Source organism: Pseudorasbora parva, chromosome 2 (assembly GCF_024679245.1).
Source record: "Pseudorasbora parva isolate DD20220531a chromosome 2, ASM2467924v1, whole genome shotgun sequence".
Taxonomy (NCBI): Eukaryota; Metazoa; Chordata; class Actinopteri; order Cypriniformes; family Gobionidae; genus Pseudorasbora; species Pseudorasbora parva.
The window spans coordinates 52,291,462-52,311,532 of NC_090173.1; the positions used below are offsets into that span (position 1 = coordinate 52,291,462).

The window sequence follows — 20,071 nt, forward strand, 5'->3', positions numbered from 1 at the left end:
TATTGGATCTGATCCAGCAACGTCATCGTGCTACAGGCTGCAGCGAGGGGTGTCTCAAAATGACACTTAGGTAAAAAACTATAGATGTGTGTTGTTTCAGCTTATTTTATTTAAATAAACTGAGCAAACAGCTAGAATAATTTTTGAGTGTACAGGATTGTATTGGCTTGATGGTTTTTTTATATGCATGACACGCCCAAAGTAGCTGTTTTTTATTATTAAAACAACTTTAATTGTTATTAGCAGATCCTTACCCCAAGCACACGCTCTACACTTCACCACAATGGTAACGTCTAAAAACACTAACATAACACACACTTTTTAAATAACAACAAAACATTAAACATTAAAAAGTCTCTCCATTTTCTCATCTCATTAGAAATGCATACAATAGCACTTTATTTAAACATTTACTCTCCAAATTCAGCCCATTTGCCAAGCATGATGCGAAGTGAAAGTCCTGTTTGTTCGGCTTGATTAATTCATGTTCTAAAAATAAACCCATCAAGTCATGTCAAAGAGTGACGGTTTTAAGTCAGTTTAACATGAATCAATTACATTTGAACCAGAAACCTGATATAATAGTGTTAAATCAAAATGAATTGCTTAAATAAAGTGAACAGCATCATAAGTTCATTTTTTTGAGTGTACTTAGTGACACTCATCACCCAGCTCACCTACTACTGAGGCCCAAACACAAACCCTACATTGTAACACATAAAACACGCTTTTACAGTCTCTATCCAGCAACAGTGAAACTAATGGCTAACTTATAGAAATAGTGATTCACGGTATAAATGGACTCTAAGGGAAATGCAGTACAATTCCAATGTAGGTGTACAAATGGCAAATAAAACTTAGAAAAACTAATGTAGGGAATAGTGGATGAGGGTATAGGGGGTGATTTCGAACATAGCTTTGCAGGGCTGGGCAACACCAGGATTGGGAACCACTGACTTAAAGGGTTAGTTCGCCCAAAAATGAAATTGATGTCACTAATGACTCTCCCTAATGTCGTTCCACACCCGTAAGACCTCCGTTCATCTTCAGAACACAGTTTAAGATATTTTATATTTAGTCCGAGAGCATATGTAAGTGTATGCACACTCTACTGTCCATGTCCAGAAAGGGAATACAAACATTATCAAAGTAGTCCATATGAGACATCAGTTAGTTAGTTAGAATCTCTTGAAGCATCGGAAATACATTTTGGTCCAAAAATAAGAAAAAATACGACTTTATTCAGCATTGTCTTCTCTTTTGTGTTCCTCACATAAAGATTTGAACAATTATGAATCAGCGAATCGGTTCATGATTTGGATCGCCAATGTCACGCGATTTTCATAGACAGTAAAAGAAATGGACACAGTGACCTCATAGACTTCAGCGGCGAGAAATGAAGTCAATTAGAAGCACTCACTTCCTGATGGCTGAGCGAACTGCACAGGCTCAGACTAAGCTTGACGACGTAGATGTGACGTGAGCAATCTGTCGAACAGTTCTAAGTCTTCTAGTAGTTGTGGAAAGTGAAATCTGAATCACGTTGTTTAAATATTTTCTCCCGTTGCTTTTGGCTCACTATCGGCTTCTCCCCATTCTTCTCCCTTGACTTCATCAGACTTTATGTCTCCACGTCCCCCCAACTGTCTGATAGACTTTAAAAGATTGTCTGGGAGCGTCTCCTCCTGTCTATACGGCAATTTCTCAACTGTGCAACTGTGAGTCACGTTGGTAATGACGCAATCGTTAGCCTATTTTTACAAAAACAGCTTCTACGGGGCGAAAGTGTAAGATAAAAGGTAATGGAGCCTTTTATGCATTGTCGTGTTTGTTTAGAAATAAATAATGGACAAATGGAGTTATTCACTCTCAAAGTGACGCAAAAATGAATGGGAGTCAATGGGATGCTAACAGCAGGTGATGGCTTGGTTAGCAATGGCCGCCCCTATGGGTGGAACGCTTTCCGTGTGTTAGATTACCCCCTTGGTGATTTCAGCAGTTTGGCAGTTTGACACGCGATCCGAATCATGAATCAATCCGCTGATTCATGACCGTTTGAATCTTTATTTGAGGTTTGAAAACAAACGCGGAAGAGAAGACAATGCTGAAAAAAGTCGTAGTTTTTGTGATTTTTGGACCAAAATGTATTTTCGATGCTTCAAGAGATCCTACCGAAAACCAGGACACTTGGCCCGGAAATGAGATACACTAATGATACTCAGAGGTTACTCAAAGATTCCTTGTTAATGTCAATAAATTTATTATTAAAGGACAACTCCGAAGAGAAATCAACCTGGGAGTAATTAACAGATGGTTAGCGAGTAGATCGTTCTCTGGGATGCGTTTTCATGAAAATCGAATGTAAAGAGTTTTATCTCTTAAAACAGATTAGCTTATAGCGCTAGTCTATGGGGCACAGGGTAAGTGAAATTAAATCGCTAGTTAATCCCACTAACAAGGCTCAAAATAGCCTCACACTAACACAGTAGCATAATGAGGGTTCCTACATGCAAACCGAAGCATTGAGAACTTTGTAAGTGTACAAACAGTTTAATAAGAAGATACTTAATAAAGACAGTCCATTACGCATTCATGGACAGCAGCCATCTTGGAAAACAGTCTCGACTCATCGAGCGACGAGAGCTCTGCTAAGTGATGAACTGTGACTTGGAATCTCATATGGTCCGTTGTTTCCGGAAGAAAGCACTGAACGCAACAGAGAAAATAAATGTATAAAAAATAAAAAATGTCAATGTAATTCGATTTCACAAACTTAATTCCTATTGACCAGCTCACTTAGAACAGAGTGTCGAGACTGTTTTCCAAGATGGCACCTGTCCATGAACACGTAAGGCACTTTGTTTATAAAGTATCTTCTTATTAAACTGTTTGTCCACTTACAAAGTTCTCAATGCTGCGGTTTGCATGTAGGGACCCTCATTATGCTATAGTGTGAGGCTATTTTGAGCCTTGTTAGTGGTATTAACTAGCGATTTAATTTCACTTACGATGTGCCCCATAGACAAGCATTATAAGCTAATCTGTTTTTAGAGATAAAACTCTTTACATTCGATTTCCATGAAAACGCATCCCAGAGAATGATCTACTCGGTAACCATCTGTTAATTACACCTAGGTTCATTTCTCACCGGAGTTGTCCTTTAAGTATGTATAGAAAATTTTTATATTAGGGACTTGAAAACAGGACATGTCCTGGGAAAACAGGATGTTTGGTCAAGCTTAATATCATGTAGGCCCCACTTGTGTCACCAAAACATGTCTTATACAGAGGCTCTGACGGTTGGCAAACTGCCTTCTTAGCTGTGAAAGGGAGAACGGACGGCTAACAGGTGAACAAATTAATTAACTTAAGTCTCACTTTCTGTATTTTTGGTTGAATTTAGTTTGACTGGTCTCACTCACACTGCATGCCCAGAACATGCTGACAGGCAGTTTTCATGTTGCAGTAATGAAACTTGAAACTCGAATCTAGACTTTTCATGAAATGAAACTTATGGACCCCTTCACATATGATTACACAGCGTTTGATCCAGGTTTCACAATACTTGACCTCATTTGGTCCTTATATAAAGGAAAGGCAAGATGTTTTGTATCTCATTCAGTTGTGATTGTGTTCCTGTCTCTGCTGTTTGTAATATTTCCAGCGAGAGAACAATCATGTATCTGCTATGGCCTCTCCTGTTTCTTCATGTTTCAGCACAACGTCATACTCTGTTTGGTTAGTAAACAAACCTTTACTCTTTACATTTAAAATACATTGTTTGCAGTATTTGTATTTAGCAGATTTTCATGAGTTTTATGAAACTGTTACAAACTTTTTTTTTGGTGTAAAATCTCTTAACCTTTTGCTACTGGATGAAGGCTACAGACCAAAGCAGACAGCAAGGGAGGGCAGAGTGAGATTGGTCGGAGATCGTCCTTCATCCGGTCGTGTGGAGATCTATCATGATGGACAGTGGGGTACAATTTGTGATGACGGATGGGACCTGGCTGAAGCGCAAGTGGTGTGCCGTCAGTTGGGTTTTCCTGGAGCTATATCAGTTACGCCTGGAGGACAATATGGCGAAGGTATAAGATCCTCAGCACAATTCAATGGTCTCAGACTCTTTTACAAAAATTTTTAACCTATATTCAATTGATTGTTCAAGGCTCACATTGTGATAACAACAATAGTCTTATAATTGTTCTATTATACTTTTTAGGTTCTGGTCCAATCTGGCTGGATGACATGAACTGTAAAGGGTCTGAGAGCTCGTTGTCTGAATGCAGCTTCAAAGGCTGGGGTGTTACTGACTGCTCACATAAAGAAGATGCAGGAGTGATCTGCCAGACTGGTAAGAAGTTCAGCTACCTGATATATTTGTTCTTCAATTGATATATTTTTTTATATATTTATAAAAATTTCTTTGCAGGTACAAACATAACCAACAATCGTCAGTTCTCCGTGGACAACAGTCTGGGTTTGTCTGCTGATCTTGGTCTTCTGTTTGACAGTGGAGATGGTTGTGATTTCAGGATTAATGTGCAAGACCTCAGTGAAGAGGCAGAGTTGGGGTTTTGTGTGCACAGTATGATCCTGATGATTTATCCAGGATTACAAATAACAAATAAGTCCAGAAACCTCACTGTGGATGTCAGCCAGACTTGCCATCCTCATGTCCCTACTTTTCTCAGGTAATTTTCTGAAAAGCATTTAACTTCCTAGCTCAATCCAATTGTCTCAATTCATCAAGAATGTTGCTTTGAATAGTGCATATGATAAATAGACGCTTACTGTATCTTAACTGTTTTTTTAGGTATTTGTACACACGTCAGATTGATGTTTCCATCACATCGGCTCAATGTCTCCATCAGCTGGCGTTTATCTTTGGAGTGAAGAATCTTATGGAGGATGTTGGCAGGGTCTTCACTTCACTCATTCCTGAAGACAACACCTTCCGGACACAGGTATCAATGTACGAGTATGGCGTCCGCACAGGTGACCTTGTTCTGCAGGAGAATGTCCTTCAGTATCTTTCCTGGAACTGTGAGTTCCTCATAAGCTCTCCGCTGTGGAGCACCATCTCCTTTCACATGATGGACGCTCTGCTGCCGCGCTCAGACCTGATTGTGAAGGACGAAGCTTTACTTCTTGAAGCTCTGGAGAGATGGATCCAAGAGAAAGGTGATGACATTAGTTCAGAACAACAGGCCAGCCTCCTGAATCACATCCGCTTCCTCTTGATCCCGGTGGATAAACTGTACGAAATGCAGTTTTCCTCAAGTGTTCTCTATAAGAGTCATGAGAAACTGTACCTAACTGGTCTCCTCAGAGGTTTTCAGTTCAATGCTCTGCCTTTCTCTAAGATCAGGAGTAAAATGGACAACACGAGTTATGATTATCTACCCAGAATCTACACTGCTGATGAGTGGACTCTCAATGACATAGCTCGCGCTAAAACTAACTATATTCAGCAACATAACCGGTATGGCCAATATGTCGGAATCCAAGTTCCTACCTTCTCCACTCCTGCACACCCTAGTGCTCTTTACAAAACGCAGACGGTCCAGTGGCAAGCCCAGGTTTTTCGTAATGCTCAGGAATGCTCTAATAATGGTATTTCATGTAATTCTTTCCCTGTTGCAAGGTTACTCGCAAGTGGCAACCAGAACAGTTACGCTAGAACCATTCGCTACAGCAACAGGTTGATTCTCACCTGTAAGAACCAAAACAATGTCTTTCATGTCCAAGACTTCAAAAACAACATGGCAGAGATTCCAAAAAACAGCAGTATGGGCCTGCCTAACCCCTGTCCTGATGCCTACAGCTTTAGATTTGTAGTGCGTCCAGAGTATATCTGACTGCACAGAGATGCATGGTTTCTACAGGCATTTCAGTTCAATCAAATCTATTAAATCAAATCTAGTTTAACTGAATCTAATAAATTTGATCATCTCTTTTTAAAATGCGTTATTCATGTGTGATTTTTTTGTCGATTTTGTTGGTTTGTTGATTTTAAACGTTTAATTTTTTTTCAGCAATAAAGATTCTTGATTTTGAAAGTGCACTACAAAAATAAAAATATATAACTTACATTATCTTTGTCAGTTTGATTCCTCTTTAACTGAGCAGTCTCAGCAGGCACTGCATGTCAATGTAACGTCAAGACGTTGGACCTCAACGAAAATCAGGTTTCGAAAATCAGAGCATTTTATACTGAGTACCCTAAAATTCATAAAAGTCTTAAATTATTTCTATAAAATGTTTACCTATCTATCACTGGTTAATTAGTGAATGAGTATTTTTGTACAAGGGAGAAGAAGAAAAAAAAGCTTAAATTAAGCATCTCTGTTAATCACATTGACGGTGAGGCAATTCAATGGTCACCAGGGCTATGCTCTGGGGTGTAAAGTTTATTAGTCAATTAATAAAATAAATGGGGCACAATTTTCACCTATGGTCTAATTAAAAACCATAATGGAGCCATTTGTGGGTCCAGTGTGATCACCCTTTTGGGCCCCATAAGGTTTTTGTGTGTAGCCCACCTCGGCCCCATTATTGGCACCCATATGTGACCCAAAAGAGCCCATATAATGAACATCTAAATCTAAATGGGCCCCACTATGTGCCTACCTGTGGGCTAACATACACGGGGCTCATCTGGTGCCAATGGACACATTTCTATGGTTTTTTGGGTTGCCCATGCAGGGCCCAACTGACAGACCTGTCAAAAACCCACAAAGCCCAACTGATAAACAATACCCAACGTCTACTCAGCGTGATTACATGTTAACATCCATACATCATAAACATTTTACATCATTAAATCATTAAAAAAAGCAAGATCTGACAACTGAGTGAACTTGCTGATCAAGTTTTAAATCACAGTCAAGCAGTGCGCTACCACTTTTGTTAGAGCTATAGTGAACAGGCTTTCTAAAAGATTTAGCTTGGCAGCAAAAAGCTGGGGGTGTCCTTGTGCATGTTCAAAGGGGCTGATGGTTGAGGGATCTGCCTCCTTGGCTGTGACAGGCGGCTAACAGGTGAACAAATTACATAATTCAATTGCCATAACATTACAGAAGATTGGACCAATAAGAGTGAAAAATTGGAATTAAAAGCACTGGGCTCTTCCTACAAAGGCCTTTAATTGAGTATTTGTGGTGGGTTCTCCGGCAAGGCGACTCCCAACACACAGTTTACTGGCTCCTGGAGACAGAGCCAGCTACCATGTCAGTCCCAGAGTATAAGCATGCGGTTCAGTCCATCCCAGAGCCAGGAGCGGACAACTGCCGGATAGACCTGTGGGTTATGGATCCAGTTCCCTTCCGAGTCTCCACCTTCGAACCGACCCGCCGGTTCTATCTGACTGTCTGAATGCTCTGGTCCACTAACTCCATCGGCTCTTCGGCTCCTCCTCGGGCTTCCCCTCCACCAGCCCGGCCGGTCCCTGGCTCCAGGCCCCTGTCTCCACCTCAGCCTATCAGCCCGTCGGCTCCGCACCGGCTTTGCGTTCCCACGTCTCCACCGTGGCCTGTCTGCCCTGGGACTCCTCCTCCTTCACACACACGACACGCTCCTCCCAACTGGACTTTTCTGGTTAAGTTCCCACGGGACTTCAGCGCCAGACTACAGCTAGCTGTCTAAAACACTATTTAGGTGAATTTAAGCGTTCGATAAGTGGCTAAACGCATCTCGTTGTCATGTAAGGGCCCTTTTCATGTTGGACAGACATTTTAATTGCATTTTGTGTCTGTTAAGAGACACAAAGACACCCTTTACGTTTATGCCTCCATTACTTCAGTTTTAGCTGAGTGGGGGCTCTGGGCATTAACTGTAACAGCTCCGTGATGCAAGCACCAATCCGGTTCGTTTTTTGTTTTTTTTCTATAGTATGTACTCACAAAGTTATAACGATCAAGTTCTCTTTTATACAACAAGCCTAATATGATAGTTATAATAAGTGCACATGGCAACACTGCATGTGAAGCAGCCTTTCCTCGCATAAGCAAACCACGACTCCTCTGACGACTGTGCTTTATTTAAAATTGCTGAGCATAAGTCTTTTGTTGCTGTAATAGTTCTTTGGTCAGAATAGCTGAGACCAAACACTCGAGACATCAGAATGTTTCAATCATCGCAGTTCCGCATTTAAATCCTGTTTTGACTCCTGAAACTTTAGAGTGTGTACATGGCACTGAAACTCACTCCCCCGGTCACTGGATTAATAACATTTATTAAATGAATTTAAGTCACAACTCGAAACATTCGTTTTCCAAACATTGTTCTGTGTTTTGTTTTTGTACTATATTGTTGCTGCACGCTACCTTGTTTGTGTAATGTGCCTTGTTCTGTCTTTGTATTGTCTTTGCTTTAGTCTAGGGGTCCCCAGACTCGGTCCTGGAGGGCCACTGTCCTGCAGAATTTAGCTTCAACCGCAATCAAACACACCTGAAACTGCTAATCAATGTCTTACTAGGTCCTATAAAGGCATTGATTCGCTGTTTCAGGTGTGTTTGTTAGGGGTTGGAGCTAAACTCTGCAGGACAGCGGCCCTCCAGGACCGAGTTTGGGGACCCCTGCTCTAGTCTACTGTTTGAAATCTACTCCATTATCTGAACTATTGACTGTTATTATTGTCTATCCTATTGATTTTACATTTTCTTTATTGTATTTACATTGTGAAGCATCCTTGAGCTATGGAAAGGCACTATATAAATACAATATTATTGTTATATTATTAACAAGAAGAGTATATAAACTGTGTACTGGCCAATAAATTCTGAAGAAGAAGATGTGAGAGTATTCCACTTAACACCCTGCATGAAAAGGATCTGAAGCAGCACAAAAGGTTTGTGGGTAAAGAAATCATTTTTCGGTTACACTTTATTTTGATGGTCCCCTTTAAACATTCTGCTGTTCCAAGTCAACTAACTCTGAATAGATTGTTAGTAGCGTATAAGTAGAATGGTAGGGTTACAGCTAAGTTCACATGTACTTGCCAAGTTACTTATAAACGTACTTATAGTCATTATGATATCAGTTGTGGGAGCAACAAAATAAAGAGTTAGCAGATATTAAGCAGTCATTCTGTGCTCACTTCTTGTTTGAGTGCATATTTTGCAGTTATGAAACTTATCAAATTTAGCATTTTCATGAAATGAAACTGGAATCCCTCAAATGCGATTACACAGCGTTTTTTTCTTCTTCTTTAAGTTTCACAGTAGTTAACCTGATCTGGTTGTATTTTAAAGGACAGCGAATATGTTTCGTAACTCATTCAGTTATGAACTGTGTTCCTGTCTCTGCAATATTTCCAGCAATTGAAGATGTACAGCCGTGGTCAGAATATAGCTGTGAAAATAAATCTGCATTGTTTATCTTTATTTTTTTATTTTTTTAAATCACAAAATTGTAAGTAAACCCATTAAAAGTGGGTGAAAATCACATTATAAAATAAACGATTATCTTCAAAACATGTGGGTGATAATTATTGGCACTCTATTATAAGTAAAACATTTCTGAAGTATATTTCCCTTCATATTTTTTTCAGCACACCAGGGTGACTGGAAGCAAGAAATTAGGAAAATAGCTAAAGCACTGAAAATCCCCATTTCCACCATCCAATTAACTAAAGATGTTACGAATCTGCCTGAAGAGGATGTGTGTCTATATCGTCCGAATGCATGGTGAGGTTGAGTGGAAAAAGACTCTCCATGGATCCCAGATGAAGAATTGCAGAGATTAGTTGAGTCTTGGGGTCAGAAGCCGTAAAAAAATAATTTAAAACGTTCCTGGGACAAATTGTTCCAGGTAATTTTGGAGGAAACAGGGCTTAAGATTATTATAGATGCATTGAACAAGTTATTGGTGACAGGCTTCACTCTGAAGGGTTCAGCTTCTGAGCTGTCCACAAGCAAACCTTGCTGAGGTTTGAACATTTCAAGAGTTCACACTTACAAATAATCAGATAGCAAATAGTATGTTTAGTAGTATGCATATTTGGCATTCTGTCCAAGGAGAGGGCTCCAAGCTTGGTATTTGGCCCGAACCCAGAGTACTCCCCCCGTATCTATGGTTAGGAACGTAACCAGGTGAGTGTGAGGAAGATGGGGTGGTGGAGGGATGCTGAAAAACTGGCAGTGAACATTGGGGAGTTGACTGGGTGTTTACAGTATAGTCCTTCACTTGTGCTGATTGGGTGGACATGTTGATTTCTGACTGCTGACAGCTGGTTAGAATGACATAATGATGGGATAGATCAATTCCTGATTGCTGACAGCTGGTTTAGAAGGACATGATGATTTGGATAGATCATTTGAACACATTTCTCTCAAACTTTGTTAATAAAACACCATTGAGTGATAATTGTCAAGTGTCCTCCAGCATATTCAATCCGTGCAACGTTCTCGACATCTTCCGAAGGGACCACAACATTTCAGGTCTTCTTGGAACGTATGTCTGCAGGTCCTTGGTCTTCCCAGTCTCCTTTGAGCTATGGTGATGCCCACTTCATCGCTGTCTTTGGGGGAGAACCTCGGTCACAGTTTCTGATAGTCAGTTTGTGTAGGACACTCTGAGTTTCCTCCAGAGACATCATTGTTGGAGCATGTTGATTCACTAGGTCGCTGGCATTCGCAATTTAAATCGCGATTGGGGTGACGTGGTGTTGAACAGCCTTACCTTAGTTGCTGCATCGATGGCTGTAGTCCAAATGGGAACTGGAAAGCTATCTAACAATGTCTGACCTGATTTGGTAGATATTTAGATGACAGACAAGCGGATTTGCAAGCGTTTCTTTAAGAATTGTGTTGAGTTTCCAACAAGACAATCGTCATGCATATTGTATAGACTGTTTTTTCATGTGCAGCATTATCGACTTGACTGCACAGCAGTTCAGCTGTTTTGTTTGAAGCAGCTCGTGAGTCCTGACAGAACACCGACTGAATGACACTTTAAGCAAAACATCTCAAATGGAGATTGCTAAAATGCAGCCTACTTGTTTATGGATGTGTTCAGATCATCCGTGCATGAGAAAGAGCTTGCGTATCTACGTTTGTATTTTGACACATTATTTAGTTGTGTATGGTACTTGGTGTTTACTATTGTTACTGTACTAGCATCTTGCGTTATCTAGACAATGCAGTCTCTTTAAGAAACTTTCAATTTAATCAGAAATTGTTTAAACAGCCAGTCAATAAGTGGAAAAATCCCTAATGACTATAATAAATCTGACAGTGTGCACGGTGCACCTGGGTTTAGTTTTGTTGCGGCCACGACATGGTAACTTTTGGGAACGCGAGTGTGTTGTGGCCATGAGATATTTTGAGGGGAACGACATCTTTTTGTTCGCGTCTTTGAGCTTAAAGCGATGGTTAACCCAAAAATTAATATTCTGTTATTTACTCGCCCTCATGTTGTTCCTAAGGATTTATTGAATGTGTGTATATTTGATGGATGGATGGATGGATGGATGGATGGATGGATGGATGGATGGATGGATGGATGGATGGATGGATGGATGGATAGATAGATAGATAGATAGATAGATAGATAGATAGATAGATAGATAGATAGATAGATAGATAGATAGATAGATAGATAGATAGATAGATAGTTTTATTATTTGGTGCAAAAAAATCAATTAATAAATCAATTAATTCAAATCTTAACCTGGCTAATAATAAATTATATTGATTAAAAAAAGTGACAATAAATGATGACCGAATTATATTTTTGGTTGTAAGGTTATAGATATCTTTAGTTTAAGATTTATTTTAATCATAATTATGCAGACCTAGCTTCCAGGTTGTATTGCTGTTAACATTATTTAAATTTAATTTTTATTGCAGGTGCAGTGGGTTGAAACAATGCCAGTTCCAGCAACACACTTCCAACACTGATTAGTGTCACAATTCACCAGTGTGAGTGCCCGTGCTCACCACCAGAGGACACTCCAGTCCGGAATGTCATTCTATCATAAACTACATTTGCCTGCTTTTGACTATGATTGTGGATTATGCTCTCAATAAATACTGCATTTGGATCTCCTGCCTTCTGTCTCAGAGTGGTTCTTTACAATTAGAGACTTTATTTATCTTGAGAAGTTGTTGTTTGTCTTGTTTACTTGCAGTCCCGATGATTCGGCTCCGTCAGTTCCACCTGACAATGAACATGTTTGGACAGATGCAAATGTTCGGGGCGTGCATATAAATGATCCCCAACACTTGCGTCACGGTTGGCCTTGTGTTGTGAATCACTTATTTCACTATGGCAAGGTTAATTCAATTGTTAAATAATGTTTTAATTTTTTTATATCATAAAGATATCGGTATAATTGCCGTTTTACCATTTTATAGATTAATGTACGATCCCTTAAAACTACCCCTAAACCTAAACAGAAATGAGTTGGAAAATGACCAGTTTAGCAATCCAAGATATTTTAAATAGCTACTTCTAAACCTACCCATAACCATTTATTAAAACTACATAGTGTTATAAATAAAAGAATCATGAAAAAAAAAACATTATGATTTCATAGTGTAATCATAATGATTTATTTATTGTGATAATGTCAAAAGTGGTATCAAATCTGGTTCAAATTAAGATGTATTTCCGTTGCAGTCCTCTCTGGTGGTAGTTTTGTATGGGGTACAGAGCAGAATTTAACTTATTAATCGATTAAAATATGAATCTGTTTCTCTCCGTGAAGACGCACATTTCACCATTTCAAATGTACATTAACTGAAACACTGCATGTCACAATCTCTGATGAAGAAGACGAGAGAGCGTTCGATATCACTGCTGTATATCATGTCGACTCATAACTCTTCTGAGGGCGTGGTTTTTCATTCAAATTCATGATAACGAGCGCCAGCTGGATTTGACATTTACGTTTGAGAGGTGAGAATGGATCGCCTGAGAGGTGAGAATGGATCGCCGGATTAAGGGCTGAATTTGGATCTGTTCCTCACAAACATATGGAATATAAAAAATTATATTAGCGCATACAAGAATTATTGCAATCTGATTTTGTTAATTTGAAGGGATTGTAACAACAATGACTATGAGTTTAATATCTCGGGGAATAATTAACTCAAAAGGGATTTAATATTCAATATTCATGAATTTATGAAAATAATTTGCCAGTTGTTCATTACGTATTAAGATTTTCCGATAGGGAAAAATGTTTAATTAAATACAAGTAACCATTTTCGGACTTGCTTGAAATTATCCTACTAAGTTTGTCCTGCAAATTAGTTATAGACTTTTCAAATCAATTCTCAATAAGGGATTACTGCTTTACGAGCGCATAAGAAACATTAACTTTACTGATCAGGACAAGTTCAATATTTCAAATGGTCATATAGTTTACTTTACTAACATAGTAGCATAAGCAGTTAGGTAACGTTAGATCGCAAGTTTCATTGACTTTGTGTATGTGGCAGAATAACAGATTCAACTCATTAAATGTCTTTTGGAGGTTTAATAAACACAGACTAAAAATAACACTACGATTCACATAGAAATACACACTAAATATGCATCAAGAGAGTAGACATATAGATATTAACGAAAGAATACATAAAAGAGAATAATGAATAGACTGACATTAGAGAGAGATAAAAGAGAGAGAGAGAGAGAGAAAGAGAGAGAGAGAGAGAGAGAGAGAGAGAGAGAGAGAGAGAGAGAGAGAGAGAGAGAGAGAGAGAGAGAGAGAGAGAGAGAGAGAGAGAGATGGTACAAAGAATTAGGGGTAAGAAGCAGCTTTCCTTCAGTTCATCAAATACAACCTTCACGGAGTTAACTTGTCCCAACGGGAAAATAACACACCCTCTTTACAGCAGTTTGAATTTGGAAGAATAAGAATACTTGCTTTCTTTTTGGTTTCGTTTTGGCTTCTCGCGTGTGTGCGTATGTTCCTGCGTATCCGGTGGTTCTTTCCGAGGTCGGGAGGGGAGCAGCTTTTCTCTAGCGGCGCTTCGTGTTCCCCTCCTGAAGAAGGCCTGTGGGGCTAGTAAGTTGATGAAACGAGGAGCCAAGGATTGTTGAAGACCGGATTGTAGAAGAGAAGATTTCGGAAGAGAGGAGATTTTCAGAGGAAGAGGATTTTCAGAAGAGGAGTTTTTCAGAAGAGCTGAGGCCTGCTGGCACCATAGTGTGGTGGGCCTCGGTTTCTGGTCCCACACAGCACATGGCTCTGTGTCTGGAGCCCCTCCCTGCTTGGAGGGACTTGTTGGTTCAGCCAGGGAGAGAAGAAGAGAGGGAAGTAAGAGAGGGAGGGCATCCGAGCGCCTCCTTTTATGGTCTGGGCGTAGTCCCACCCTCCAGGGTTAGACTTAACCAATGAGATTGTTGGGATTTCCAGGCGGGAAATTCCTCAGCAGATTTTATGGCCCTTTGTTCCAAGGCTCGAATCAGTGGGTCTCTGACCATTCAAATTCTAATTAATGCAACAAACACACACTGCATTTTCTGAATAAGTGATATACATGGAAGTGTAAGTCGTGAAGTGAGCATTAATTTGATAGGAGACATGACATATATGAGGTTATCTGAACTAGTACTTGGTTAAGACAAAGACAAAAAGATGCAAAATACCATACAGAATAAACATTTTACAAGACAGTTATGTGTTTACATATAATGTCCTGGGGTGCATGTTCATTTATAGATGGTTTGTCTATAATTTGAGGTAATAGCGGGTTTGTTACAAGCTTCGTGTCGTAAACTCTTTGTGAATAAGACACTCTTCCTGCACTTTTCTGTGGTCAAATTCTTTTGGGCCATAAAACATCTTATCAGATGGTTTCCAGGGTAACGAAGAATCTTTCTCTGTTGTGTTGGGGGAAGGTCTGCCACCAAGCACAAAGCATTCAAAACATATTTGTTAAATGTAACTGGCGATTGTGTGTTTGATTCGCCTGAGTCGCTACAGGATTTCTGTACAATGACTAGCCTGGTTAAAACCAGACCATTCTCAGTACTAACTGAGTTATGGTTTGGCAATAGCCTAGAAATCTACGCACCCTAGCGGCAGAAAATTTAATCTGTCGCAAGTGTCGTCTAGCAACTCTCAATACACTTCTGAGCTGTAAAAACCAAACTCTGGTCGGGCCAATCACATCGTGTATAGAGTGGTGGGCGGGGCTTAACATAATAACGGCCGAGTTGCGCTTGCGTGCTTCTAGTAAACACAGAAACTGGCGAACGGCACTGAATTCATTCTTAAGAAGGGAAGATGTGTTTTGAGTTTTGCCGACCGGATACGGTGAAAGTTTAATCTGTCAACGAGCTTTGCTTCACCTTCGTTGCTCTGGTTGGTTTTAGCACTTTCTAATTGCGTGCACGTCGTGTAGAGGGAGTTTAAAAGACAACCGTTTATCCGCCCCTCGGATTGAGCCCTGTGTCAATGGTGAGTTTCCAGACCAAACATCTTGATGTGGGTGGCTTCATAGATAAATCATTTCCAAAGGGGCGTCACCAACGGACAATGACGTATACAGAGCGATGGAGAAATGTCTGAGACAGCAATTCTCTGTTTGTGATTTCGAGGAAGATGTTGCCACCGCCCCTCCATCAACATTTTTGCAAAATTTGAAAACGCTAATAGAATCTCAGAGCAACTGAAACATCTCGGATTGACGGTCGAACTGAAAACATCAATCTCTGATCTCATTTACCCCTGTATAAGGCATTTGTATTGCGATTAGAACGTGATTTGCAATATTTTGAAAATAAAATAAGATTGATGAGTCTTTGGAAAATTGTCTCACAAACTTTATTCAAATTCAGTAATTCCAGATGTGTTAGAACGTTACGCTAGTTATTTATTTACATGACTACCAGATCAAGTCTGAGGAAATAAGCACAGAAAGGCCAGATAAAGAGCTGTGTGTGGTATTAGCACATGATCACACTCCCCATCCTCCTCATCAAAGTAGCCAGTGTAATCCACATCTGATAGCCATGTGTTGCTCTTTGCTCAGGTTTTAACGAAAAGGAAATGTTTAAATCGCTTAAAAAAGACGTGATAGCTGATTCAAACGAGTGATGTTCCATGGCGGCATCCTTCTTTGTAATGTCCAAATCTGCTTCACCGTCGCTGCGCTGTCGTCATCGTGTAAAGCCCGCCCCAATGTTTCTGATTGGTGCCGCGATTTTGACGGATTAGAAATGGGCTTGAATAGGCTCTTTTCCAGACTACTTGCAGAGCAAATCTAACTTTGCCAGAAGTTGTCTGGGCTATACCATGACAACAATTTAATTTTTATTTTCTACACCCAATGTGTGTAGGGTGAACATTTACACTTGGGTGTTTTAAACTCAGGCGGAAATCCAAAATACATTGGGGCAAAAAAGTATTTAGTCAGACACCAATTGTACAAGTTCTCCCACTTAAAAAGATGAGAGAGGCCTGTAATTTTCATCATAGGTACACTTGAGACAGAATGAGAAAAAAATCCAGAAAAACACATTCTGATTTTTTAAAGAATTTATTTGCAAATTATGGTGGAAAATAAGTATGTGGTCGATAACAAAAGTTAATCTCAGTTCTTTGTTATATACCCTTTGTTGGCAATGACAGAGGTCAAAGGTTTTCTGTAAGTCTCCACAAGGTTTTTACACACTGTTGCTGCAGTTTGACCTTACTCAGTTTACGGAGTTGAGTGAACTTAAGAACGCTGTGTAGCAAGTTGCCGTACAATTTTAAGTTATGTCAACTTTTCTTCTTTTTTTACAGTGTAGTTATTCTGACTTTTACATTAACACTACACAACTCTCCATTTTTACCTTCTCCTGTCCATGTAACCGTCTTTATGCAGTCCCTCATTACCGCATCGGGATGTTTTTCTATTAATTGCAGCTTAAAGAATTCATCAAATTTCAAAATATGCTGAACGTAATGGTTTTTTACCTCATCTATTTTGTCAAAACCACAATCTGTATCAACTTTATCCAATTTGGGCATGACATAGCATTCCGGCTCTTCTACTGTCCCATCCTCTTTCTCCACAATTATCACCTTAAAGAAGTGAGTTGGCACTGCTTTCTCTCCCTGACGCTGCAGTGTTTTGGGGTCAAGACACTCACACATATCCTCCAACTCGTCACCCATCCCCAGTTTTCTGTTCTCTTCTTTCAGGTACAGTGGTCCAGTGTACACATGGACATTACAGACTTCATCCTCCATAGCTTTGTTTCGACAGTAATTCTCAAACGTTTTCCAAACGCCTTTGTTTAAGCTCTTCTTCTGTGGTACCATGTTGCTGAGCAAAAAAGTGTCATGATAGGCCTCCTGACACCACCTGTGATTGGCAGCCGCAGCGAGATGTCCTTGTTCATAGACTTTGTCCTCCATTTCATTACTTCCGAAGCTCATTTGCTTCTTGACATTTTCCTTCAGAGTGTCCTTGTTCAGTATCTCATACACCCAATCAGCGTTCTTGGATTCTTGGTTGTATGACATAACATAAGATTTTCTTATCCTTATTTCAGAACTTCTAGGAAATCCGTCGACTAATTTATAGGATGACTTGACAAATGACGTGTCTTTAACTGGTTTACTGTCGGATATATTGCTAGACATTTTCAAGAACGGGATCCGTATGCAGCTCAAATCCATCTCTGCGGAGCTCTGTGTTAAAGATACTCGCTTCTTCATTCTAAAATATTATAAAAAAACAAACAAAACAAAACAATCAAGGTGTCAAAACTCTCCTCAATTCAGGACTTATTCTAACTTATGAAACTGAAACTGAAAGATTTACTTACATCAATGGGGTTTTTTGGACAAGATAAACAGTATCTTCTGTGGCTTTGATTGGACCTCAATTCTGTTTCACAACAACACACACACACACACACACACACACACACACACACACACACACACACACACACACACACACACACACACACACACGCAAAAACAAAACATATTTCACAATGTACACTTCAAACACAACCATTTCAAGACTTTTAGTAAGAGCAATAAGACCATTTATTATTTGACACTGCGTGTTCAAAGCATATATGAATTATATAATTGATTTAATACATAAAATGTGGATTAGGAAAATAAAAGTAGTAGTAGAAATCTTGCACTTTCACTTTCAAGATTAAAAGGGCAGGGCATATTTCTATCAGTCACGACCCACAGCTTTCATTTCCTGCCATGTTTTTTTTTTAAGGGGCTTGGAATCGCTGGTGTAGGCTATATCTAAACAGTTGACAAAGAAAAAGCTACGTCGCAGTCAACATTTTTTTCTTAGTGCATTAAAACGAGCTAAGTGCTTTCACTTTGAGCATTTTAAAACATCCCTAATTTACCCATAACCTGTGGGAGACATAAAACATACATTCTGACTGAGCTCTGTTCTGGCTAGGATCCAACATTTCCAGAATATCCCATGAATCAGAAATAATGAGTTAGGTTTGAATAAAAGTCAAAAAGCAAATACATGCAAATGTAAAAAGTCAAACCTGAGGAAATCTGTGTTCCAAACAGCAAACCAAGTTTTCTGCCGGATGTTACAGAAGAGATGTGTCTTGTGTCCTTGTGCCACTGCAATGCACTGAAACAGTAGCTTAATGACACTACAAAGGATGCATGTCAGCCAATTAGAAAATATATGTTACATAAAGTCATCCTCTCTCTCTCTCTCTCTCTCTCTCTCTCTCTCTCTCTCTCTCTCTCTCTCTCTCTCTCTCTCTCTCTCTCTCTCTCTCTCTCTCTCTCTCTCTCTCGTAAATCACATGACTTATAAGAAGACAACAGTGAAGGAGTAGGGGGACAAATGACTTGCAACTAATAATCTGTGTGAGATCAAGACTGCATGCACAGCTCTTTGTTCCTCGTTCCTATAGTGGTTCTATAAACTCCAGCACTGCTTCTGTTATTTTAACCCTCTAGTATTGTTCTTTTCTGAGTCACACTTGTGTTGTTTATTTTCAGTAAAATCAATTAAATATATTTTTGTTCACTAATATTTTCAATTTTTTTATTTTTATTTTGAGAGAATGTCATGCTACTAATGAATATTTGTGCAATACTTATGATACATTTTCGACACTGAAAATGAAAAAAAAATTATATTTATAATAGTTTTATATTACAAATTTTAAGTATTTCATGTTAAAGGTGCAGTGTGTGATATTTATGGGGAACTATTTACAGAAATGTAATATAATATACATACCTAAGTTTTCAGTGGTGTATAAAGACCTTACATAGATATCCATAATAAAGGCTAGATGTCTTACGGCGGAGTCACCATCGGCATCACCGGCGGCCATCTTGTCACTGGCAAGCTTTCTGTCGGGCTCTGTGGAACCTGATGTAAGATGAGTGATCTGTATGAACATAAATACTCTTATCTCGCTGATATCTTGACGAATTTACAAATGGTTTGGTTTCTTACAAACGTTATTAACATGGCTACAAATCTGGATGCTTTAACACGTTGAAATTGCAGCTTTTCGTTTCGATAAACGATTTAATCGTGCAGTTTGTGTTAAAAAAACAATATTCTAGCCGCTATAATTCTGTGCCAGTTCACACAATTATTCTGCTCATTTTCTAAGAAACTACAGGTCTCAGCTTTCTAAAGAGGGAAGGCATTTGATGGTAGGCAACATTAGGTGGGAAAAGTGATCTCTGAAGTGGACACTGTGCAATGTAGGGGGGGAAATCCTAGTAAATTGTGTTAAAATAAGTTAAAATAAACTTGCAGTTTGCATGTTTTGTTTTTTGTTTTGTTTTTTAATACAAATTATTTTATTAGGTATAATAGTGATATTCTTATTATAAAGTGTGTGTGTATATATATATATAATATTTTTGCCCAGTTTTAGTAGCCTATATATTGATTTTACATAAATACCTTGTGTGTGTGTATATTCATTGCACCTATCTGTTCTGTTCAATGTTACTTTCATATTGAAGTCCATGGTTATAATTATTCATAAATATGTAGTGTCATAACTACATCTCTGACGTTTATAGCAAACAAAACATTTTGAAAATTGGTTGAAATTTGAGCAAGTTATGGTAATTTAAAAGTACATG

General features: G+C 39.1%; 2 protein-coding genes across 2 annotated transcripts; one reads left to right on the forward strand and one right to left on the reverse strand.

Annotated features, from left to right (window-relative positions):
• Positions 1-3,587: 3,587 nt before the first annotated feature.
• Positions 3,588-6,093, forward strand: LOC137046742 (galectin-3-binding protein B-like). Its single transcript, XM_067424123.1, has 5 exons — positions 3,588-3,738; positions 3,882-4,088; positions 4,223-4,354; positions 4,433-4,694; positions 4,817-6,093. Exons 1-5 carry the CDS (start codon positions 3,603-3,605, stop codon positions 5,859-5,861), a joined length of 1,782 nt encoding a protein of 593 aa, XP_067280224.1. The 5' UTR covers positions 3,588-3,602; the 3' UTR covers positions 5,862-6,093.
• Positions 6,094-16,483: 10,390 nt separating this feature from the next.
• LOC137046864 (endonuclease G, mitochondrial-like) lies at positions 16,484-18,616 on the reverse strand. Its single transcript, XM_067424304.1, has 3 exons — positions 18,487-18,616; positions 17,776-17,837; positions 16,484-17,666 (listed from the first exon to the last, which is right to left on the reverse strand). The coding sequence occupies exon 3, from the start codon at positions 17,663-17,665 to the stop codon at positions 16,739-16,741; it is 927 nt and encodes a 308-aa protein (XP_067280405.1). The 5' UTR covers position 17,666; positions 17,776-17,837; positions 18,487-18,616; the 3' UTR covers positions 16,484-16,738.
• Positions 18,617-20,071: the final 1,455 nt, after the last annotated feature.